Raw genomic sequence first — 23273 nt, 5'->3', positions numbered from 1 at the left:
TCTCCATGTCTCTCTGTCCTATCCCACAACGACGATGACATCAGTAACCAACAATAATAACTACAATAAAAAAATTTTAAATACATATATATATATATATATATATATATATATATATATATATATATATATATATATATATGCCAGGAAGTGGCGTACCTGGTTAAGGGCACTTAGTATTAACCTCAAAAATCCGGGTTCAAGTCCCCGGCTCCCCACCCACAGGGACCCCCTTCCTTCCTCTGCCTCCCCCCCTCCCCACGGGGCTGTGGGTGTGAGCAGACACGGGTGACCGTGTTCCTCCCTGCCGTGACTGTTGGCTGTCTGTCTTTGCAGGTTCTGCTTGGATTCCGCCAGACAGACCCGTCAGAGGCTGTCTATCAACTGGTCCAATTTTAGCTTGAAAAAAGCCACATTTGCAGCCCACTGAGAACTGCCGCAGCGGGCGGCGGGCTGGGCCGGAGTGCCCGCTCCTGGGCCTGCATCGTCGTCAGCTCGTGCGTGTGGTCTGTGAGTGGACTTCTTTGATCGTAGCTCTGTGCCGTCGGGCTGGAACGGCAGCCTCGGCGTCCTGGCACCACCCCGAGGCCCTGTGGTCGCCCCGTCTTGCCCCGTCCGTCGCCGGTTCTCTGCCCCGGGGCGCCGGGCCAGGCGGGCGCATCCGCCCTCCTCCGATCTCCTGTCTCCGAGTGTCCGCGTCGCGCTGTGTGTGTCTGACCCCCGACTTGTAGCCAGCTGTGTGAGACCCTGCAGATGAGTCACGACTGCCCAGTACTCACCGTCACGTCTATTAGAGTGGGCAACTGTATTAACACGGAGGCCTGCCTGGCTACTTTTTTAACATATTGTTAAGTAATATTAAAATCATGTCTTTCTTTTTGAAAGATGGAATACATTAATATGGCAGAAGACCTGGTCTGGTTGCTTTCTGCGAGGGTGGGGGGCGCTGTGCCCCTGGGGAGCCGGGCCGCCTCCGTGGGACCTCGCCCTGGTGCCCCAGCGGGCGGCTGAGGATGGGAGGCCTGTGCTGGGCAGACGCCCCCGCGTGCTCTGAGTGCCGAGAAGAACGTGGGACACGGCGGGGCTCTCTGGGGCCCCTCTGCCGTCGAGCTCTGCTGGGAGTGGACGAGGGGCTGGCCTGGAGTGAAGACCAGGTGGGACCAGAGCCTGGCGTGGCCGCACCCTCGGAACAAAGGTCGGGCCGCCCGGAGCAAGGGGAGGGAGCCAGGTGTGGGGTGCTGGGCCGCTGTCCAGAGGAACCCAGGACAGCCCACGGGCCCCAGCCCGGGGTGCGCTTGGCCAGAGGCGAGTGGCGTGAGGCCCTAGGTGGAAGCAGAGAAGCGTGGCGTTTGCTCACAGAATGATCCGGAAAGGGACGCGTGGGCCGGTCCAGAAGCCCGGCAGGACAGAGTGTATGAAATGTGACAGAGCGGTCCACGAGGTGGCACAGAGGATAGAGCGCCCGCCTGTCAAGCATGAGGCCCCAAATTCCGTCCCAGACTGATGTCTGGCGCTCTCTCTTTGAACACTTTAGGAAAGGATGTGAGATAGACTGGTGAGCAGATAAAGGGAAAGCTTCAGTCAGATGGTGGGGGCGACTCTTCCGGCTAGAGTGGCCAGGGGCAGCACAGCCCCCCAGGGGGGTGGGGGCAGCAGAACCCTGGGGGGGGAGCAGAGCCGGGGGGTGTGGGGGCAGCAGAACCCTGGGGGGGGAGCAGAGCCGGGGGGTGTGGGGCCAGCAGAACCCTGGGGGGGGAGCAGAGCCGGGGGGGGGGGGTGTGGGGCCAGCAGAGCCGGGGGGCGGGGGGGGGGCAGCAGAGCCGGGGGGCGTGGGGGCAGCAGAGCCGGGGGGCGGGGGGGGCAGCAGAGCCGGGGGGCGTGGGGGCAGCAGAGCCGGGGGGTGTGGGGGCAGCAGAGCTGGGGGGGTGGTGTCTAGCTCCCTTACTACCTCCACCTCCCTGCTGAATTTCTGTCCATCGCATAAACTGGAAGCATGGTCGCCAGGAGCAGTGGAGTTGAAGTGCGGCTCCGAGCCCCGCGATACCCTGAGGCGATGAGTCTGCTGACACACTGTCTCTTCCCCGTCTGCTGCTCCTGACGAAGGCCAGGAACTCTGGTGGCCAAAAGCGCTCAGAACGCGGAGCTGCTGCCCTGTCCGGCCGCCCTGGCGCTGGGCCGGCTAGTGAGCGAGTCCCGGCGTCTGCGAGGAGCCAGGCGCAAACCTGGAACCACGTCCTGTGCTTTTCCACTGCTACTGTGAGGACCGTGTCTGCTCCGCAGACTGATTTAGTGGGCTGCTCAGTTATCTTTTTTATTTTATTTACTTACTTGTTTATCTTTGCCTCCAGGGTCATGGCTGGGGCTCGGTGCCAGCACTACGAATCCACGGCTCCCGGAGGCCTTTTCCCCACTTTGTTGCCCTTGTTGTTTTATTGTTGTTGTTACTGATGTCGTCGTTGTTGGATAGGACAGAGAGAAATGGAGAGAGGAGGGGAAGACAGAGGGGGAGAGACAGACAGACACCTGCAGACCTGCTGCACCGCCTGGGAAGCGACTCCCCTGCAGGTGGGGAGCCGGGGGCTCGAACCGGGATCCTGACGCCGGTCCTTGCGCCACGTGCGTTTAACCCGCTGCGCTACCTCCCGACTCCCAGGTATCTGTCTTCCTCTCCCTGTCTCTCCTCCTCTCTTCATTTCTCTGTCCTATCCAACAATAACAGCAATGGTAACAACAATAATAACAACAACGATAAACAAGGGCAACAAAAGGGAAAAAATAGCCTCCAGGAGCAGTGGATTCATGGTGCAGGCAAGACCCTGGAGGCAAAGAAAACAAACAAAAAACCACCTCTATGCCCATCAACAGGTGATTGGCTAAAGGAATTATGGGATAGGTACTCTATGGGACACTATGGAGTCCAGAAGATGAGGTTGTGCCCTTTGGGACAAAGTGGATAGAATTGGAGGTGAGAGCACTCACAGTTTACCCTTTATCAATACAGTTCTTAGTTTTGGTAGTAGTTTGGGTCTTAAAAATGTCCTCACCTACTTTTGGATGGGGTCTTTTTTAAATTTTTGTTTTCTGAGTTTGGTGAGTCCTAACTACAGCTGAGTGGCTGAGAAAACTATGGTCTGTACACACAATGGAATACTACCCAGCTGTGAAGAAGGATGAGTTCACCTTCTTCACCTCCTCTTGGATGGAGCTTGAAGGAATCATGTGAAGTGAGATCAGCCAGAAAGAGAAGGATGGAGATGGGATGACCTCACTCAGGGACAGAAGCTGAGAAACGGCAACCGAAAGGGAAACAGAGCAGAACAGGACTGGGTTTGGTGTCGCACACCAAAGCAAAGGACTCTGGGAGTGAGGACAGGGGAGGGGGCTTTGAGGTTCTAGTGCATGATGGGTGGTGGAGGACCCCAGCTGTCTCGCAGGCACCCGCCACGGTGAGACGAAATGTTGAACCTGCGTTGTCGACAGCTGTACACAAGCTGCCGGGCTGGCGTAGAGGTACCTCCTCCCGGGCACGTGCTCTCTGGGTTGGAGAGAACCCGACTGGAGCCAGCCTGGGCTGCTGCTCACTCAGCGACGCGGGAGAGAGTCTTGAACTCATGGCAGAGTGGTAATGCAAACTTTATTGATCACAGAGACAGCGCTTTTATAGGACAGACCCGGAAGTGGCAAGTCAGAAATGGAAATGGTTTGGAAAGGGGTGGAGAAAGGCAAAAGCGGGCTGGGAAGGTAGGAACTTCCTTAGCAACTGTTGTGAGGGTTTTAACTGGTGGGATTAATGTTACCCTGCAGGTGGGGAGGGTCTCGAAGATGATCAAAGAATGGGATGGGTGGGGCTCTTTCAGGCAAAACAGTGATCATGTAGATAGGCCACAGTATCAACAATGCAGGGGGAGCTGGCTTAACGCCCGACACTCACACCACTGAGCCCTCCATGTTTTTCACGTCCACTTTGGGGCTGGAGAGCTCGCCCGCTGGCTGTGCCACCTGCTTGCTGAACACAGCCCAGGTGAGCCGCTGCGACCTCTCAGCCCCAAGAAAGCCGTCAGGGACGGTGACCGCAGTGACCGTACATGCTACGAGCCCTGGCCACGGGGAAACGGGAGTACTGGACAGCTGAGTAGCCTCTCACCCCAGTTAGTGTGGACAGCGTCTGTCGGCCTGTTGTGCGTGCTTGTGTCTCAAGTGCGTCACGTGTGAGGAGCCTGGGCGTGACCCTCATTCTCAGCCAGTCTCCTGGGACCTGGCACAGCACCACGCAGCCTCCCTGCAGTGCTCCGACCCGGTGAGATGGGCCCCATGTGATGGCGGACATTGTCAAGTGGGTCTCTTTCCCTTTATTCCTTTTTTTTTTTGGATAGAGACGAGAAATTTATAGTCAAGGGCGAGATAGTGAGGGAGAGAACCTACAAGACCACGTCAGTGCTTGTGACACTCCACCTGCAGAAGGGGATTCCGGGGACTTAGCCCAGGCCTGTGCACATGGTACTGTGTCCTCTGCTGGGTGCAGAACAGCCAGACCCAATTCTGAGTAGTTTTTTGAGTAATTCTTAATTTTCATTGGCTAGAAAGAGAAACTGAGTTGGAAGGGGAGATAGAGGGAGAGACACCTACAGCCCTGCCTCACCGCTTGTGAAGTGTCCCCCTTGCAGGTGGGGAGCCAGGGGCTTGAACCCAGGTCCTTGCGTATGGTGACATGTGTGCACGTGGTGCACCACTGCCCGGCCTCTGGTTTTTATAGCAGTGAGCTTCCACCATCCCAGATTCTACACTGTCTTTTTAAAAACAATTAAAAAAAATATTTACTTCCTTTTTGTTGCCCTTTTATTGTTGTTGGATAGGACAGAGAGGAATGGAGAGAGGAGGGGAAGACAGAGAGGGGGAGAGAAAGACAGACACCTGCAGACCTGCTTCACCACCTGTGAAGTGACTGACTCCCCTGCAGGTGGGAGCTGGGGGCTCGAACCAGGATCCTCATGGTCCTTGTGGTTTGCGCCACGTGCGCTTAACCCGCTGCGCTACCACCCAACTCCCCTAAACTGTCTTTTGATTAAGAAGATTCTACCTCCCAGCTTGTTCTGAATTTTGTCACTGTCTTCCTGGAGTCAGCAGCTCAGTGGCCTCCCTTACAAGCAGTGCAAGGACCTGGACGATGATCTGGGACTTCACTCCTCGCCCTCTCCACCCACAGCCCAGCCGCCTGCAGTGGGAAACCCTGCCAGTGGGGAAGCTGCGCTGCAGCTGAGGCGGCCCTTTTCCTCTGCCCCTCCCCCCCAGTTCTCTGTCCTAACGTGGGTGGCCAGCTGTGGGTTCACTGTGCGGGCATCAGGCCGCGTAACCCTGGTGTCGGAGGCCCCTGAGCGCCACACTGCTGCCTGTCTCTCACGTTGATCTCTTTAAAACCTCAAGACCTCATTTTCAAACTTACGTGCCAGCCCCACGCCGTTTCCCTGGTTTCTGTTCTTTATCCTGAGGAATTTCCCATCGTGGGTGTGTTTGCTTGAATGGCCACCAGGGCCATTGTTGGGGCCTGGCTGCTGAGGCAGACGCACCGCGCCCAGCACTCCCTCCCCCTTCACCTTGTTTTTGCCTCCGAGGTGATGGCTCCTGGAGGCCATGTTTTTCCCTTTTGTTGCCCTTGTGTTTTTGTGTGTGTGTGTGTGTGTGTTTTTTAATCATTGTTATCGATGTTGTCAGATAGGACAGAGAAATGGAGAGGGGGAAGACGGGGAGAGACACCTGCAGCTCTGCTCCACCACTCGTGAAGTTCTCCACAGGTAGGAGCAGGGGACTGAACCTGGGTCCTTGTGCTCCGTCTGGCGTTTCCACAGTAGTTATATCTTGTAATAAAATCTTGGGGGGAGGGGGTGGCGCACCTCCTTAAGCACTCACGTTACAGTGCACAAGTACCCGGCCTCAAGAAACTGGTCCCTACCAGCAGGGGGAAGCTTCACAAATGGTGAAGCAGGGCTTCAGGTGTGTGCGTCTCTCTCCCTCTTTGTCTACCCCGCCCCTTTCAAATTCTGTTTCTATCTAATAAACAAAAAAAAATCTTCAGGGACCAGGCTTGGGCACACAGGTTAAGCACACACATCACAGTGCACAAGGACCCGGGTTCAAGCCTCCCTGCTCCCCACCTGCAGTGGGAAAGCTTCACAAGTGTTGAAGCAGGCGTCATCCTTCCTACCCCCTTCTCAGTTTCTGTCTCAAATGCCTCAAATAAATCAACACTAAACAAAAACAGTCTCCATCTGCTTTCATTTTCCAAGTCTCGGGTTTGCTGATTTCCGGCTGTATATGGACTCGTGGTCAACAGCGGGCCTGGGTTCTGCCGCCGTCTGAAGAAAGCTGAGTGTGTTCTAAGCTGTGGGTCGCCTGGGGTGTCGCCTTCACTCTTCGCGGTCTCACTGGAAGGGGTCTTTCTTTCCGGCTCTAAGAGGCGAGAACTCAGAGCACCACCCCCCCCAAGCTCAACCAAGGAGCTGCTGTGTCCGCCCCGCGGGCCTCCGCCGCCCCCCAGCCCCCAGACTGTCCTCCTGCCGCCTGGGGGGAGGAGGCAGCACTTGAGCAAGCTGGACAGCAGAGCGCCCGCCCGCCCGCCAGAGCCTCGCCCGCCCGGGTCTTGGCACAGCCCACCTGCTGAGACCCCCGCCCCGTCCACCTGCCGCCGCGGCCCTCACTGCAGGCAGGAAGCAGGCCCCGTCGGGAGGCCCGGCAGCCCTCGCGGTCCAGAGCTGGTGACTGTGGAGCGTGGCCAGTGAGGCCACACGTCGGCCACGGCCCGTCCCTCAGCCCCGCTGGGAGCGGGAGGCTGGGCCCCCCTCCACAGCCCGGGCCGGGCTGCTCCCTCCCGCGGGCGCCGTAGCTCCAGACAGATGTGCCACGAGGCCCCGTCGTCTGCCTCAGCTCCGGCAGGGCAGCGGCCCGGGGTGCTGATGTCGTGTTCACAGGCAACACTCGGCCACGTGCCGGAACAGCTCTTCGCCCTGCTGGTCGCCGAAGCACTGCTGGCAGTGAGGGCACTGGAGGTCCCCTTGGCCTCTGCACGAGGCACCCAGACGCCCCTCCCCTGCAGGGGGGTCCAGCCCTGCCCTCCGGCCTCCGGCGTCTGCTCGGCCCGCACCGTCAGTCTCTGTGCTCCTGAACGTTCTGGAAAGACGGTGGCTGAAGACCGGCTCTCGAGAGTCCTGGAGACAGACAGGGCGGGTTAGAGGCCCAGCCGGCCCTCAGGGACTCACTCTCGTACCCTTGCCTCTGGAGCCAGAGCCCACCAGAGGAGGTGCGGGTAAGTGTGGGCTCTGCAGGGGTGTGGGAGGACTGGCCACCGTGACGCCACGGGCCCCTTGTGCAGGGCCGCGCATGTGGCCCTGCCCCTCCACGCCGCGCCCCATCCACCTCATGTGGCCACCCCCGGGGGCACCACTGCCATCCGGTCTGAGGACAGTTCTTGGAGACCCAGGCGTGACAGTGCTGACGGGCTTGGCGAGTCCCTGTAGGACAGGCAGAGTCCCGGACGAGAAACTCAGTCTGACTCAAGCTGGGCCTCTGCAGACGACCCCTGGGCGCAGCTCTGGGCCCACAGAGTCACCTCCACACAGGTGATGAGATGGATGTCACTGCACACCGGGCCCTCAGCACTCGGACCTACTGGCGGGGCCAGACCCCACCTCACAGCAAGGATGAGGTGAGCGTGAAAGAAGCCCAGGACGGGCCCTGAGAGCAGCCACCTCGCGCCATCATGCCGATCTCCATGAGCACAGTGGAGGGGTGCGCCAGCGTGCCCCGTGGCCAGGCAGCTCTGCCCGGACTGGAGAAATACGGTCTCTGTAGCTCAGGCTAACTTGAATTCGTAAAGGGGAAATGACAGGAGTCGGGGTGGCGCACCTGGTTAAGTGCTCACATTACAGTGCACAAGGACCCAGGTTTGAGACCCCGCTCCCCACCCACAGGGGTCCGCTTCCTGAGTGGTGAAGCAGGGCCGCAGGTGTCAGTCCCCATCTCCCCACCCGTCAATTTGTCTCTGTCAGGTCAGTGGCCACCAGGAGCTGTGGATTTGTCTGGCTTGCACCCAGCCCGAATAGTTAACTAGTGGCACTGAAAAAGAATAGAGAAAGGCCTTCCTGGGCAGGGCGGCGGTGCACCTGGTTTAAGCGCACATGGCCCTGGGTTCAAGCCCCTGGTCCCCACCTGCAGGGGGAAGCTTCACAAGTGGTGAAGCAGGGTTGCAGGTGTCTCTGCCTCCCCTTCCTTCTCGACTTCTCTCTTTCCTGCCCAGTGAAATTTAGGAGAAATCCCCTGCCACCTGGCTTGCAGACGCCTGGTGCTGCAAGGAGGCCACCTTCTCCTCCAGCTCGTGGACCCTGCTCTGAGCTCGCTCCCGATCTGCCCTCTCTGACGTGAAGTCATCCTTGTAGGCGAGAATCTGAAGGGACAGAAAGAAGCTGATGTCAGCCCAGCTTCCCCCCCACCCGCCAGCCTGGGGTGGCCGCCAGCCACAGGCTGCGCCTCACAGGCCGGGCACCTGCTGCTCCAGCATCTGCGCGCGCTCCAGCGCCACGTCCCGGGCCCTCCTCACGGCCGCCAGCTCCCGCCTTGCTTGTGCGGCACCGCTCATCTGCTCCTCCAGCTGTCGGTTGAGCCGAGAGATCTCCTTCTGCATCAGCTCTGGCGGCGAGCCTGTCCCAGACTCCCGGGGGGCCTGCGGCTCCTTCAGCTGGGCCTGGAGTCCCCGGACATACTCATCCCTGCTGGCGTCATAGCGCTGCCACCTGGCGTTGAGATCCTCCACCTGAGGGGGCGAGCAAGGGAGAGGGCGGCCTGTTGGCTGAGGCGAGGTGCAGCGGCCACCCAAGCTCCCTCATCACAGGGCAGTCAGCTGGGGAGAAGGACGCCGGGCCAGGCGCGGGAGGGGTCCTCGCCTGAGGAGCTTCAGGGCGGCCCCAAGGGAGGCAGGGCAGATGCTCACGTGAGCCAGCTTTTGCTTCAACAGCTGGTTCTCCTCTTGCAACTCCAGGAGAAGGGCCTGGGCCGCCGCGTCCCCGCTCGTAGCCTCCGGCTGCATAGGACGGAAGCCACAGAAGACATGGTGTCACCAAACAACGGCCGTCGGGGCAGCAGGAGCTGAGCCTGGGGACTGAGGCCAAAGGCGGTCACTGTGTCCACAGCTCGGCCGGCAGCAGAGCAGACAGGGAAGGACTCGAGGTCCCGGCAGTGTAGGCCAGGCGCACAATCTTCCCGTCCCACAAAACACCCAACGCAGGCAACACAGGCCGACGTGGCTGTGAAGCCAGCTCAGCAGTAACGGGGGTCTCAGCAATAATGGGCAACGCTCCGATCACAGCATGGAGGCAAAAACACCGGGTCCCAAGTTCGATTCCCAACGTTCCATAAGCGAGAGTGGTACTCTAGCTCTCTCCAGAGCCTCTACGGTCACGCTCAGCCTGGCATGGCGGTTTGACCGCTGCCTCAAACAGGGCTGGGGGTTCATGCAGACACCACACCCCCAAACAGTGGGCAGACTTAAAAGTCTCGAGAAATATCCACCTGAGGGCCTGTGGCGGTGCACCTGGCTGAGTGCACGAGGACCTGGGCTCGAGGCCCAGCCCCCACCTGACAGCCAGGGAGTTTCACGAGCGATGAAGCAGGGCTGCAGGTCTCTCTCTCCCTCTCCGTCTCCACATTCCCTCTCAATTCCTGTCTTTATCCAAAATAAAAAATATATATACATATCTTCTGAAATACTCATCTGAGCCCTAGCAGTTTAGTGACTGTGACAGCGTAGCAGGTTGTAGGCTGCTGACTTCTTGCCACTTTCTTCTTTCATTTATTTATTTATTGGATAGAGACTAAGAGAAACTGATAAGGGGAAACGGAGAGAGACCGACCTGCAGCCCTGCTTTGCTTCTCGTGGAACTTTCCCCCTACAGGTGGGGATTCGGGGTTCGAACCCAGGTCCTTGTGCATGGACCCATTACACCACTGTCCAGCCCCACCACTAGGATTGCTTTTCATTGGGACCTGACATTTGCATGATCCTACTGCTCCCAGAAGACCTCTCCACCCACCCACCCCCCTTTTAAGGAAAAAACAGGAGAGCCCACAGCACCACTCACTATTCATGAAGCTTTCCCTTTGTGCGCTGTGGCCCTGTGGCAGCTGCGGCTAGAACTGGGTGTTTGCACATGGTACAGTGTGATTTACTGCCTCAGCCGGGCCCAGGTCCCAGTGACATTTTTGAGAATTCCCCTCGAATGACAAAGGAACCACGCACCAGCCCAGCCAGCACTGGGAAGTCCCCAGTGGCTCAGCCCCAACCAGGCGGAGAAATGGTGCTGCTCAGGGTCTGCCAAGAGCCCCCCGGCCCCCCCCCCCCAAGGCCCTCTCAGGCTGACCAGCATGTGTGGCACTTTCAGATCTCCAGAGGGAAGGACAGTGACTCAGAATCAGATGTGGTCACCACCTCCTCCCTGCGGCTCTTTTCTCTTGGTTTCTGAATGGGCTGTGCCTTCTGGACTTCCCTTTCCGTGGGACACCTGCGCTGCAGGACGTCCCTGGGAAAGGCTGTGCAGTGGCTGGAGAAGCAGGCCTGAGGGCCGAGAGCAAGGGCTGCGTCCTCAGAGCTGCCTGGAGCCTGGGGAGGCGGGGGGAGGGGGCCCTCAGTGTGTCTGTCTGCCTACACAGGCCAAGGCGAGGGGAGAGGAGGCGGCCAAAGACGGGCCAAGAACCTCGCCCGGCCTCAGCTTGAGCCGTCCCGATCCTCTGTACTTGTTCCTGGGTCTGGTGCCCCCACAGTGACCAGTGGGACTCTGGCTGTTGAAACCCTACTGTCGGGACCGGGTTGTGGCGCACCTGGTGGAGTGCACATGTTACAGTGAGCAAGGACCTGGGTTTGAGTCCCCTGGCCCCCACATGCTGGGGGAAGGAAAGCTTTGCAAGTGGTGAAGCAGTGTTGTAGGTGTCTCTCTGTCTGTCTCCCTGTCACCTCTCCCTCTCAATTTGACTGTCTCTATACAATAAATAAAGATAACCCCCCAAAAATTTAAACAAACAAAAAAAAAAGGGAAAGAAAGAAAGCCTACTGCCCCTCCTGCCCCCAGCCCACCTGACAGTGACACGGCCCCAGTGGCTACAGGTCAGTGCTGAGTTCCTGGGAGGGTGGGAGAGGCCTAGCGTCTCCCCTTGAGCAGGTGAAGCTAGAAGGCGGCCTCCCGAAGGCAGCAGGCCAAACTAGTGGCACAGACGTGCTCAAAACCAGCCAGGAAGCTGGCTCCCATGGCTCTCAGGAGGCCAAGCCGGGCCATCCTGCTATGCCCAGACGCAAGTTCACAAAGGCGGGCACTCAGACCTCTCAGCAGCTTGGGTCTCAGGCCTGCACACAGGGCATCTGAAGCGCTCCCCTCACTGCCCCTCGCCCAGGACAGGCCCTCCTCCTCCTCTGCAGTCTCCCCAGTAGGTCGGCGTCAGCTAGAGGGCCCGCTTCCCATCACACTGGCATGTGTGTCATTCTAGAAGAAAGTGCCTCGACAGCTGACTCTTGCTTGAGCTCAGAAGGGGCTGCATGTGCCCCAGAGCTGAGGCCAGAAGGCAATGCCTCCAGCCATGGAGCTCTGCCCCGCAGTTCACCGTGGCCCACCTTGGCGCTCTCATGCCCCGTGTCTCCCTGTGGGTGCTGTCGCTCTTCCAGACACTTGGCCAGATGCTGGCACATGTGGGCAGTGGCTGCAAGAGTCCTGCGTAGCTGATGGGTCTCGTCGGCCAAGGAGCGGCACAGGACGCTGCTGGCAGCCCGGGCGCGCTCCTTCTCAGCCACACTCCTCCGAAGCAGAAGGACCTCCTTCTCGCGTGCCAGCGCCGGCTGGCTCATCAGCTGCTGCGTCTCCCGCTCCTTCTCTTCCAGTTGGTCCGTAAGTCTCTCAATTTCCTGGGTGGGACATTTCAAAGCACAGGCTCAAGGAAGCAGTGCCAAAAGCAAACACTCATAAAGCAGAAATCACATGGAACTGCAGCAAAGTCAAGGACTCTGGGGCCTTTCAGGTCCCGGTGCCCAATGGCGGGGGAGGACCCGGGCTAGGGTGAGAGTGTTTTGCAGAAAACTGAGAAATTTTACATGTGTATCAATAACTGCACATGCTGTTAACTATTAATCCCCCCCAACTAAACAAAAAAGAAGAAAGCAAGCAAGCAAGCAAGGAAGGCCACACGGATACCCCATCACTAGACCAGTCATTAACTCCGGAGTCTCCAGAATCTGCTATTTTCCTTACTTCATCTTACGTTCTCTGTGGCCGAAGGAGGGGCGACACAGTGGACAGGGCACTGGGATCTCAAGTTCAATCCCAGGCATCACATGCAAGAGTAAGAATCTTTGCTTTCAAAACCGCTTTTCATGAGCAAGTTCTTGAATTTAGATCCTACACCATCAAACTATGGAATGTGGCAACTGCAAGCATTTTTCTTTACTTATCGCTGGGTTTTACTGCTCCAAGCTGACTTTCTTGGGGGGGGGGGGGGAAGGCACTGATCAGCCCCATAGCACTGAAGTTTCCCTCAGTGCTTTGGGGGACCGGGCTTGCACCCAGGTCAAGAAAGCTATCTCGCAGACCCTCCAGACATTTCTTGATGGGAATGGCAGAACCCCCTGTAATGGGTATCCCCAAAACATACTTCCATGTCCTGCTATGTGGGAATGTGACTTCATCTAGAAAGAGAGCTTAGGGAATGTCCTGCAAGACAGAATCTGACCACAGACACAGAGAAGGTCGTGGAGAGGCCGAGGCCGAGCTAGGAATTGTGTCTGTAAGCCAACACCAAGTGCTGCAGGTGTCACCTGGCGCTGAAAGAAGCTAGAAGGATCCTCCCCAGAGCCCTGCCCACGCTGGGCCTGCAGAACTGTGAGGTGAAGTTTCTCTGCGGTCCCCGGTGAGGAGTCTGCCGCAGCCCCTGCCACTCCACGGGGAAGCTTCACATTTCTCCTCCTCTAACCAAAACAGACAAACAAGGCTGCCAGGGGCATGTGCGACCCACGACCACCCTGATATCCTTGGCTCCTAAAACACGCTGTGTGTCCGCTCAGGGAGGCAGGACGGCAGCAGCAGCAGACTGTGTGCGAGAGGCTGTAGGTCTGACCTCACGCAAGATCAAGCAGCCGAGCTTGTAGGATGATCATGCGGGCGCAGGCTTCACATCGCGGACACGGCGCGGCAGGGACACAGGTGACAAAAGGAAAAAGTAAAGCAAAGCAGGTGGACGTCATCACAATTTTTATTTACTCAGCTGCCACCACAGTTATCACTGGGGCCCGATGCCCAGACAATAACGCCACAGCTTTAGCCCCTGCAGTTTTCTTTCCTTTCTTTCGACACAGACGAAAAGAAGCAGAGAGGGAGCGGGCGAGGGCGAGACATGCGCAGCACTGCTCAAGAAGCCCCTCACTGCAGGCAGTGAACTGAGTCCGAGTTAAGGTAACGCGCGCTCTGCCAGATGTGCCACCTCCTAGGCCCTCGAAAACACTTGGGAACCTCACACCAAAAGACGCCACCACAGCGCAGAGGCAAAAGGCGCACCAAGGAGAGTCTTCGCGGAAGGGCCGCCCGCGCTCGGCCAACAGGGCGCACGCGCAAGGCACGGGGGAGCCGTGTCTCCCCTCCCCTATCTCCACAGAGACCGAGACCAGAGTCCCCTCGCCCATGTCCCTTACCCTACACCACACCCCTCCCCACACACCTCACCCCTCCCCACACACCTCACCCCTCCCCACACACCTCACCCCTCACCACACACCTCAACCCCTCCCCACACACCTCACCCCTCCCCACACACCTCACCCCTCCACACACACCTCACCCCTCCCCACACACCTCACCCCTCACCACACACCTCAACCCCTCCCCACACACCTCACCCCTCCCCACACACCTCACCCCTCCCCACACACCTCACCCCTCCCCACACACCTCACCCCTCACCCCTCCACACACACCTCACCCCTCCCCACACACCTCACCCCTCCCCACAAACCTCACCCCTCCCCACACACCTCACCCCTCCCCACACACCCCTCCCCACACACCTCACCCCTCCCCACACACCTCACCCCTCCCCACACACCTCACCCCTCACCCTACACCACACCCCTCCCCACACACCTCACCCCTCCCCACAAACCTCACCCCTCACCCTTCACCACACCCCTCCCCACACACCTCACCCCTCCCCACACACCTCACCCCTCACCCTACACCACACCCCTCCCCACACCTCACCCCTCCCCACAAACCTCACCCCTCCCCACACACCTCACCCCTCACCCTACACCACACCCCTCCCCACACCTCACCCCTCCCCACAAACCTCACCACTCCCCACACACCTCACCCCTCCCCACACACCTCACCCCTCACCCTACACCACACCCCTCCCCACACACCTCACCCCTCCCCACAAACCTCACCCCTCACCCTTCACCACACCCCTCCCCACACACCTCACCCCTCCCCACACACCTCACCCCTCACCCTACACCACACACCCCTCCCCACACACCTCACCCCTCCCCACACACACCTCACCCCTCCCCACACACCTCACCCCTCCCCACACACCTCACCCCTCACCCTACACCACACCCCTCCCCACACACCTCACCCCTCCCCACACACCTCACCCCTCACCCTTCACCTCACCCCTCCCCACACACCTCACCCCTCACCCTACACCACACCCCTCCCCACACACCTCACCCCTCCCCACACACCTCACCCCTCACCACACACCTCACCCCTCCCCACACACCTCACCCCTCCCCACACACCTCACCCCTCCCCACACACCTCACCCCTCACCCTACACCACACCCCTCCCCACACACCTCACCCCTCCCCACACACCTCACCCCTCCACACACACCTCACCCCTCCACACACACCTCACCCCTCACCCTACACCACACCCCTCCCCACACACCTCACCCCTCACCCTACACCACACCCCTCCCCACACACCTCACCCCTCACCCTTCACCACACCCCTCCCCACACACCTCACCCCTCCCCACACACCTCACCCCTCCCCACACACCCCTCACCCCTCCCCACACACCTCACCCCTCACCCTACACCACACCCCTCCCCACACACCTCACCCCTCCCCACAAACCTCACCCCTCACCCTTCACCACACCCCTCCCCACACACCTCACCCCTCCCCACACACCTCACCCCTCATCCTACACCACACCCCTCCCCACACCTCACCCCTCCCCACACACCTCACCCCTCCCCACACACCTCACCCCTCACCCTACACCACACCCCTCCCCACACACCTCACCCCTCCCCACACACCTCACCCCTCCCCACACACCCCTCACCCCTCCCCACACACCTCACCCCTCCCCACACACCTCACCCCTCCCCACACCCCTCACCCCTCCCCACACACCTCACCCCTCCCCACACACCTCACCCCTCCCCACACACCTCACCCCTCCCCACACACCTCACCCCTCCCCACACACCTCACCCCTCCCCACACACCTCACCCCTCCCCACACACCTCACCCCTCCCCACACCCCTCACCCCTCCCCACACACCTCACCCCTCCCCACACACCTCACCCCTCCCCACACACCTCACCCCTCCCCACACACCTCACCCCTCCCCACACACCTCACCCCTCCCCACACACCTCACCCCTCCCCACACACCTCACCCCTCCCCACACACCTCACCCCTCCCCACACACCTCACCCCTCCCCACACACCTCACCCCTCACCCTACACCACACCCCTCCCCACACACCTCACCCCTCCCCACACACCTCACCCCTCACCCTACACCACACCCCTCCCCACACACCTCACCCCTCCCCACAAACCTCACCCCTCACCCTTCACCACACCCCTCCCCACACACCTCACCCCTCCCCACACACCTCACCCCTCCCCACACACCTCACCCCTCACCCTACACCACACCCCAACCCCACACACCTCACCCCATGCCCCTCACCAAACCACACACCCCTCGCCCCTCCCCACACACCCCTCTCCCCACACACTTCACCCCACGCCCCTCACTCCTCACCCCTCCCCACACCCCTCTCACCACACCCCGCGCCCATGTCCCTCACCCTACACCACACGCCCCTCTCCCCACACACCTCACCCCTCCGTCCCTCACAGCACGCCCGGGGACCCCACACCACATACCCCTCTCCCCACGCCCCGCGGACCCCTCAGCCCCCGCCCGGCCCTCACCCGGCGCAGCTCGGCCTCGCCGCCCTGCCGCCGCCTCAGCTGCTCCCGGGAGCGCGCCACTTGCTCCAGAAGCGCGTCCACGAGCGACGGCGCCGGCGCCCCGTGCCCCTCGAGCGCGGCCAGGCGAGCGCGCAGACCCGCCACCAGGGCGTCGCGGGCCGCCAGCTCGTCCTCCAGCTGCCGCGGCCCCGCCTCGGGCGACAGCCGCCCGGGCGCCGCCGACATGGCGCCCGACACGCCGCAGGGCACCGCCGCCGCTTCCGCGCAGCTCGGAAGTGCCGCTGCGTCAGGCCCCGCCCCCGCGACGCAACCTCCCAGGCCCCGCCCCCGACAGGCCCCGCCCCGAGACGCAACCTCCCAGGCCCCGCCCCCGACAGGCCCCGCCCCGAGACGCAACCTCCCAGGCCCCGCCCCCGAGACGCAAACTCCGAGGCCCCGCCCCCGACAGGCCCCGCCCCGAGACGCAAGCTCCGAGGCCCCGCCCCCCGACAGGCCCCGCCCCCGAGAAGCAACCTCCGAGGCACCGCCCCCCGACAGGCCCCGCCCCCGAGACGCAACCTCCGGGGCCCCGCCCCCCGACAGGCCCCGCCCCCTCCAGGCCCCGCCCGAGACGCAATCTCTGGGGCCACGCCCACTCACCCGGCCCCGCCCACCCACGCGGTCACGCCCACACCGAAAAAAGGACACGCCCACCCACGCGTCAGGCCACGAACGTCGTCACGAAGGGCCACGCCCACCTCACCAGATGGCTCCGCCCACCGCCACGAGCCGGTCACGCCACGCCCAGCACCAGACAGGTGGGGACCCTGCGCTGACCCCGACAGCCAAGGGCCCAGGCCGCGTGTGACCCCACTGCTCCCCCGTGTGACCCCCCACTCCTCCCCCGTGTGACCCCACTGCTCCCCCGTGTGACCCCACTGCTCCCCCGTGTGACCCCACTCCTCCCCCGTGTGACCCCACTGCTCCCCCGTGTGACCCCACTGTTCCCCCGTGTGACCCCCACTGCTCCCCCGTGTGACCCCACTCCTCCCCCGTGTGACCCCACTCCTCCCCCGTGTGACCCCACTGCTCCCCCGTGTGTCCCCACTCCTCCCCCGTGACCCCACTGCTCCCCCGTGTGTCCCCACTCCTCCCCCGTGTGACCCCACTGCTCCCCCGTGTGACCCCACTGCTCCCCCGTGAGAAACATAGAAAGACAGAGAACTAAGCATCACTCTGGTACATATGCGGCCAGGAATTGAACTCAGGACCTCACGCTTGAGAGTCCAGTGCTTCATCCACCGTGCCGCCTCCCGGCCCACAGTCTCTCTCCCTCTCTGTCTCCTCCTCCCCTTTCCTTTTCTCTCTGTCCTGTCCAATAAAAATAGGAAATCAAGGAGGAAATGGCTGCCAGGAGCAGTGGATTTGAAATGCAGGTACTGAGCCCTAGTGACAACCCTGGTGGCAGCAAAAGGAAATGGAGAAAAAGAGTGAGAGAAAGGAAGAAGGGAGGGAGGGAGGGAGGAAGGGAGGAAGGGAGGGAGGGAGGGAGGGAGGGAGGAAGGGAGGGAGGAAGGAAGGAAGGGAGGGAGGGAGGGAGAAGAAGGAAAGAGAGGCATGCAGGCAGGCAGCCGGACAAGGGTCAGCCGCAGAATCTCACATGCAGGAGGCCTGCCTGGCGGTGGTGGGCACTGCCAGGAATGACCACAGGGGGGCAGTGTGATCCAGCGCTGGGAGCCACAGTCCAGGAAGAACGCCCAGTTCCTGGGTGGCGCCCAACCCCTCACACCTTCTCCCTGGACCTGGGCACGCGGTGCTGAGCCTGGGTCAGCCACGGGGGACTAGGACACGCGTCCCCGCACATACACGCACGCACAGCACACGCGCACACGCAGCACACGCAGCACGCGCAGCACGCGCAGCACATGGAGCAGGCGCAGCACGCGCAGCACTCGCAGCACAAGTAACCGCAGCACACACAGCACACAGCACATGCAGCACGCAGCACACGCAGCACACAGCTCATGCAGCACGCGCACATGCAGCACATGCAGCACATGCAGCACACAGCACGCGCAGCACGCACAGTACGCGCAGCACACGCAGCACGCAGCACGCAGCACGCAGCACACACAGCACACAGCACACGCAGCATACAGCACGCGCAGCGCGCAGCACGCGCAGCACATGCAGCACGCAGCACACACAGCACACGCAGCACACACAGCACACGCAGCATACAGCACGCGCAGCACATGCAGCACGCATGTGGCTGGCACCGGAAGCGTCGGCAGGTAGCCCAGTTCCCCAGACTGGGTGCTGGGTGAGGAGCAGCCTCCCCTGGGACAGGCCCAGGAGAATCACTATGGCAGCGGTCCTGGTGGCCAGCCCAGCCCAGCCCAGCCCCACGGGCAGGAGGCAGGAGGCCCGGCCCGGCTCTCTGCGGCCGCCTCTAGCAGGCTTGTGCCCAGGGCCCGGGGCAGGGCTGGCTGGAGCGGGCAGAGGAGCCCAGGAGGGCCCTGAGCACCCACACACAGCACTGGCCCTGCCCACGCCCCCCAGGGCCCAGCACCCGGCTGGGGGCCGGGGGCCACTTCCTGTCAGGTCCCCTGTGACAAGCCCAGTGGAACAAGTCCACTTTGCAGCCCGAGCGGCGGCCGGGACCCAGGGCCACGGGGGCCGCCTGGGAGGGCGGCAGGGAAGGAGCCGCGCGTACAGGGGAGCCGGCAGAGCTGGGGAGGGAGAGAAAGCCCGGGGCGCAGGACACCCGTGATGGAAGCCGGGCGGGGTTCAGCTCGCAGGGTGCACGCACCGGCACTGTGGCCCTAGGGTGCTGGGGGGGGGGCAGCGCTGCTCTGTCTTTCCTGCGTTTCTTAAACCATTTATTTTTGCCTCCAGGGTTATCGCTGGGGCTCGGTGCCTGCACTGTTCCTGGAGGCCATGTTTTCCCATTTCGTTGCCACTGTTGTTGCCCTTGTTATTGTTGTTATAGCTGTTGTTGGATAGGACAGAGAGAAATGGAGAGAGGAGGGGAAGACAGGGGAGAGAAAGACAGACACCTGCAGACCTGCAGGTGGGGAGCCGGGGGCTCGAACTGGGGTCCTTGCACTTTGCGCCACCTGCGCTTAACCTGCTGTGCTACCCATTTTATTTCATTTTTCCCAGAGTCCCGCTCAGCTCTGGCTTATGGTAGTGCAGGGGATTGAACCTGGGACTTCAGAGCCTCAGGCATGAGAGTCTCATTGCATAACCATTATGCTATCTTCCCTGCCCCCCAAATATTTATTTATTATTGGATAGAGACAGAGAGAACTTGAGAGGAGAGGGGGAGACAGAGTGGGGGAGAGACAGAGAGACACCTGCAGCCCTGCTTCCCCACTGGTGAAGCTTCCCCCCTGCAGATGGGGACCAGGGGTTCGAACCTGGCTCCGTGAGCACTGTGATGTGTGCACTCAACCAGGTGCGCCATCACCTGACCCCCCAGGATGGGGAGAAACTGAGAGAAAGAGACGCCTGCAGCCCTGCTTCACAGCTGGTGAAGGTTCCCCCCTGCAGGGAACCAGGGGCTTGAACCCGGCTCCCTGTGCACTGTAGTGTGTGTGCTCAAGCAGGTGCGCCACCGCCTGGCCCCGTCCTCCTTTCTGTCTCTGGCTCTCTCGCCCCTCCCCGCCCAGCAGATCCACTGGCAGCCGCAGAGCTGTGGGGGCTCAGACCCCAACGACAGCCTTGAGGAGGCCGTGTGTGCAGTGGCCAGAAGTGCTCAGGTTCCATCAGTGGCGCTGTTCTCTCTCCACATTCGACACAGGGCGAGGGCCTGGGTGGCACTTTGGTACAGCACACATGTTAAGCACGTGCCCCGCAGGACCCGGGTTCAAGCCCTCGGTGCCTGGGGCTATGTCACAGCTGTCTCTCTTCCTCTCTGTTTTTTATCCTCTGTTAAGGAAAAAGGCAAGCGAGGGGAGTCGGCGGTGGCGCAGCGGGTTAAGCGCAGGTGGCGCCAAGCACAGGGACCGGCGTCAGGATCCCGGTTCGAGCCCCCGGCTCCCCACCTGCAGGGAGTTGCTTCCCAGGCGGTGAAGCAGGTCTGCAGGTGTCTGTCTTTCTCTCCCCCCTCTCTGTCTTCCCCTCCTCTCTCCATTTCTCTCTGTCCTATCCAACAATGATGAAATTAATAGCAGCAAAAATAACTAAGACAATAAAACAACAAGGGCAATGAAAGGGAATAAATAAATAAATATTTTTAAAAATTAAGAAAAGAAATAAAAAAAAAAAGAAAGAGGGGAGTCAGGCTGTAGTGCACATGGGGCCAAGCGCAAGGACCAGCGTAAGGATCCAGGTTCAAGCCCCAGCTCCCCACCTACAGGGGAGTCGCTTCCCAGGCGGTGAAGCAGGTCTGCAGGTGTCTGTCTTTCTCTCCCCCTCTCTGTCTTCCCCTCCTCTCTCCATTTCTCTCTGTCCTGTCCAAGAACATGGGAAAGATGGCCTCCCGGCACCGAGCCCCAGCGCCAACCCTGGACACAAAATAAATAAACAAATAAATTCATAAATAAATGCCAGGTCCCCTAAGCAGGCTGCAAGCCCTCCCTGCTGCCCCCCAAGTTGTCCTCAGGCAGGTGCTGCCCCCTCCTGGCCACTCGAGGGCTGGCCGGCTGTCCCCCGCCAGGCCCTGGCGGTGGGGCAGTTCTCCCTCGTTCTGTTCCTCTGTTCCTCTCCGCCCGCCCGCCCCGGCCGCCCGGTGGGCATGTGGGGGGTCAGGGTTGGGCTCAGGTGCAGGGCCTGCCGGGCCCCAGTCTCCAAGGCCGTGAGGGTGAGCAGAGGGAGGGAGGGGTGTGGGCAGCGGAGGGTGGGTGGACACCCTGGGGGTCTGCAGGCCTGCGGGCCACCCTCGCCTTCGCCTTCGCTCCTGGTCTGACCCCAAGGCTGGCCTGAGGGAGCCATACCCGGGCACTTCCATGCCCTCACATCTGGGGGCGCCGTCCACGGGGCCTCCACGCCCTTGCAGACCCTGCCCTCCCGGCCCGGGTGCCATGCCGGGGGCTGTGGGAAGGGGCGCGGGGGAGGGAGGCTCCGTGTACAAACACCGCCTTCACTTCACACCCCACACCCGGGCCGGAAGCAGGGACCAGAATAGAACCCCACTTTCGAGTCCCAAATTGGGCCCCAGGGGCTGACAGTGGGCTGTTTGGGGGTAAAAATAGAAGCGGGGGTGTGCATGGGTGGGCGCTGTTCTCCACGTCACAGCCTGGGGTGCGGCAGGCCCACTGGGGGCAGAGGCGGCCATGGGGACCCTGGCCCTGGACCGGACCCCTCGGCCCCCATTTCTGTTCACACGGGGCGCCCCCCTGCCAGAGAGCCCCGGGGGCCCCTCATGCCACCCCAGACGGCCTCCCTGACAGGCCCCCCAGGACCCTGGGCTGCGGGGAGGCAGGGGTGCAGGTGGGGTGCGGGCCGGGGGCTTGAACCGGGAGCCTCATGCCGGTCTTTGCCTCACCGAAGATGGTGCTTGGGAGTCAGGCGGTGGCGCGGCGGGTTAAGCGCAGGTGGCGCAAAGCGCAAGGACCGGCGTGAGGATCCTGGTTCGAGCCCCCGGCTCCCCACCTGCAGGGGAGTCGCTTCCCAGGCGGTGAAGCAGGTCTGCAGGTGTCTGTCTTTCTCTCCCGCTCTCTGTCTTCCCCTCCTCTCTCCACTTCTCTCTGTCCTATCCAACAACAACAACATCAACAACAATAACTACAACAACAATAAAAACAAGGGCAACAAAAGGGAATAAATAAATGAATAATAATAATAATAGTAAAAAAAATACCTGGTCAGGCAGGGGTAGACAGCATAGTGGTTCTGCAAAGAGACTTTCATGCCTGAGGCTCCAAAGTCCCAGGTTCGATCCCCTGCACCACCATAAGCCAGGGCTGAGCTCTGGTAAAAAATCAAGAAAAAATTTTAAAAAGAAGAAGTTGGTGCTGTGCAGGAGAGGAAGCGGGTGTGGGGTCAGACCGGTGCCCCAGGCGTGCCAGGCGCACCCAGCAGCTGGGCCTCAGCCCTGCCCCCAGCCCTTGGAGCACCCCACTGCGGCTCCCTTCAGGGCCTCCTGCGTCCGTCCCGTCCGTCTGTCGTCTGTCTGTCCGTCTCTCCAGGTGGGGGGCCGAGGGCGCTGAGTGGCCATCTCCTGCCCAGGGGCTGCAGGGGTCACGGGGTCGCTGCTGCACCCAGACCCCAGACCCAGAGGAGGTGGGTGGGGGCCACAGGCCTCAAGCGGGGGGGGGGGGGGGGGGGAGGTGGAGGTGTCTCACTCCTGCCCAGCCACCCTCCCCTGCTGCGCCCTCCCTCCCCCTCTCTCCCTCTCTCTCTCTCTCCTCCCTCTCTCTCTCTCTCCTCCCTCTCTCTCTCTCACTCCTCTCTCTCTCTCCTCCCTCCCTCCCTCTCTCTCTCCTCTCCCCCTCTCTCCCTCTCTCTCCTCCCTCTCTCTCTCTCACTCCTCTCTCTCTCTCCTCCCTCCCTCCCTCTCTCTCTCCTCTCTCCCTCTCTCTCTCTCTCCCTCTCTCTCTCCCTCTCTCTCTCCTCCCTCCCTCTCTCTCTCTCTCCTCCCTCCCTCTCTCTCTCTCCTCTCTCCCTCTCTCTCTCTCTCCTCTCTCCCTCTCTCTCTCCTCCCTCTCTCTCTCCCTCTCTCTCTCCTCCCTCTCTCTCTCCCTCTCTCTCTCCTCCCTCTCTCTCTCCCTCTCTCTCTCCTCCCTCCCTCTCTCCTCTCTCTCTCTCTCCCTCTCTCACTCCTCTCTCTCTCTCCTCCCTCCCTCTCTCTCTCACTCCTCTCTCTCTCTCCTCCCTCCCTCTCTCTCTCTCCTCCCTCTCTCTCCTCCCTCTCTCTCTCTCTCTCCTCTCTCTCTCTCCCCCCCTCCCTCTCTCTCTCCTCTCTCCCTCTCTCTCTCTCCCTCCCCTCCCTCCCTCTCTCTCTCCCTCCCCCTCCCTCTCTCTCTCTCTCCCTCCCCCTCCCTCTCTCTCTCTCTCCCTCCCCCTCCCTCTCTCTCTCT

The 23273-nt window shown here is 61.1% G+C and overlaps 2 protein-coding genes across 7 annotated transcripts in view; one reads left to right on the top strand and one right to left on the bottom strand.

Annotated features, from left to right (window-relative positions):
- The window catches only part of FAM193A (family with sequence similarity 193 member A), a 57153-nt gene extending 56244 nt beyond the window's left edge, over positions 1–909 (top strand). For all 3 annotated transcript variants that reach the window (XM_060188491.1, XM_060188489.1, XM_060188490.1), the window contains one exon: positions 337–909. In XM_060188491.1, coding sequence (XP_060044474.1) covers positions 337–430 — 94 coding nt within the window. In that variant the 3' untranslated portion in view covers positions 431–909. The remainder of the gene's footprint in view (positions 1–336) is intronic.
- A 2708-nt stretch (positions 910–3617) lies between these two features.
- On the bottom strand, positions 3618–16545 carry TNIP2 (TNFAIP3 interacting protein 2). 4 transcript variants are annotated; one of them, XR_009549066.1, is made up of 8 exons: positions 16270–16545; positions 11645–11932; positions 8978–9067; positions 8534–8800; positions 8315–8434; positions 8019–8106; positions 7601–7848; positions 7069–7199 (listed from the first exon to the last, which is right to left on the bottom strand). XR_009549066.1 is itself a non-coding variant. In XM_060188559.1 (6 exons), exons 1-6 carry the CDS (start codon positions 16492–16494, stop codon positions 6957–6959), a joined length of 1233 nt encoding a protein of 410 aa, XP_060044542.1. In that variant the 5' UTR covers positions 16495–16543; the 3' UTR covers positions 3618–6956. The 4 variants fall into 4 exon arrangements, 2 of the variants coding, with proteins under 2 accessions (XP_060044542.1, XP_060044543.1); XR_009549067.1 differs by lacking the exon at positions 7601–7848 and having other exon boundaries at positions 7067–7199; XM_060188559.1 differs by lacking the exons at positions 7601–7848; positions 8019–8106 and having other exon boundaries at positions 3618–7199; positions 16270–16543.
- Between the last annotated feature and the right edge of the window lie 6728 nt (positions 16546–23273).

The sequence above is a fragment of the Erinaceus europaeus genome, chromosome 3 (assembly GCF_950295315.1).
Source record: "Erinaceus europaeus chromosome 3, mEriEur2.1, whole genome shotgun sequence".
Classification (NCBI taxonomy): Eukaryota; Metazoa; Chordata; class Mammalia; order Eulipotyphla; family Erinaceidae; genus Erinaceus; species Erinaceus europaeus.
Note: the sequence above shows the minus strand (reverse complement) of the source record. Positions and strands in the feature narration are given on the sequence as shown.

Bases quoted from the DNA above. Each gene is read 5' to 3' on its own strand.
- TNIP2 (XM_060188559.1), bottom strand. From the start codon at position 16,494: ATGTCGGCGGCGCCCGGGCGGCTGTCGCCCGAGGCGGGGCCGCGGCAG. The intron at 11,933-16,269 runs GTGAGGGCCGGG...TGTCCCACCCAG, and splicing joins GCGAGGCCGAGCTGCGCCGG to GAAATTGAGAGACTTACGGA. The intron at 7,200-8,314 runs GTGGCAGGGGAT...GTCTGTCTCCAG, and splicing joins ACCAGGCGTCTGCAAGCCAG to GACTCTCGAGAGCCGGTCTT.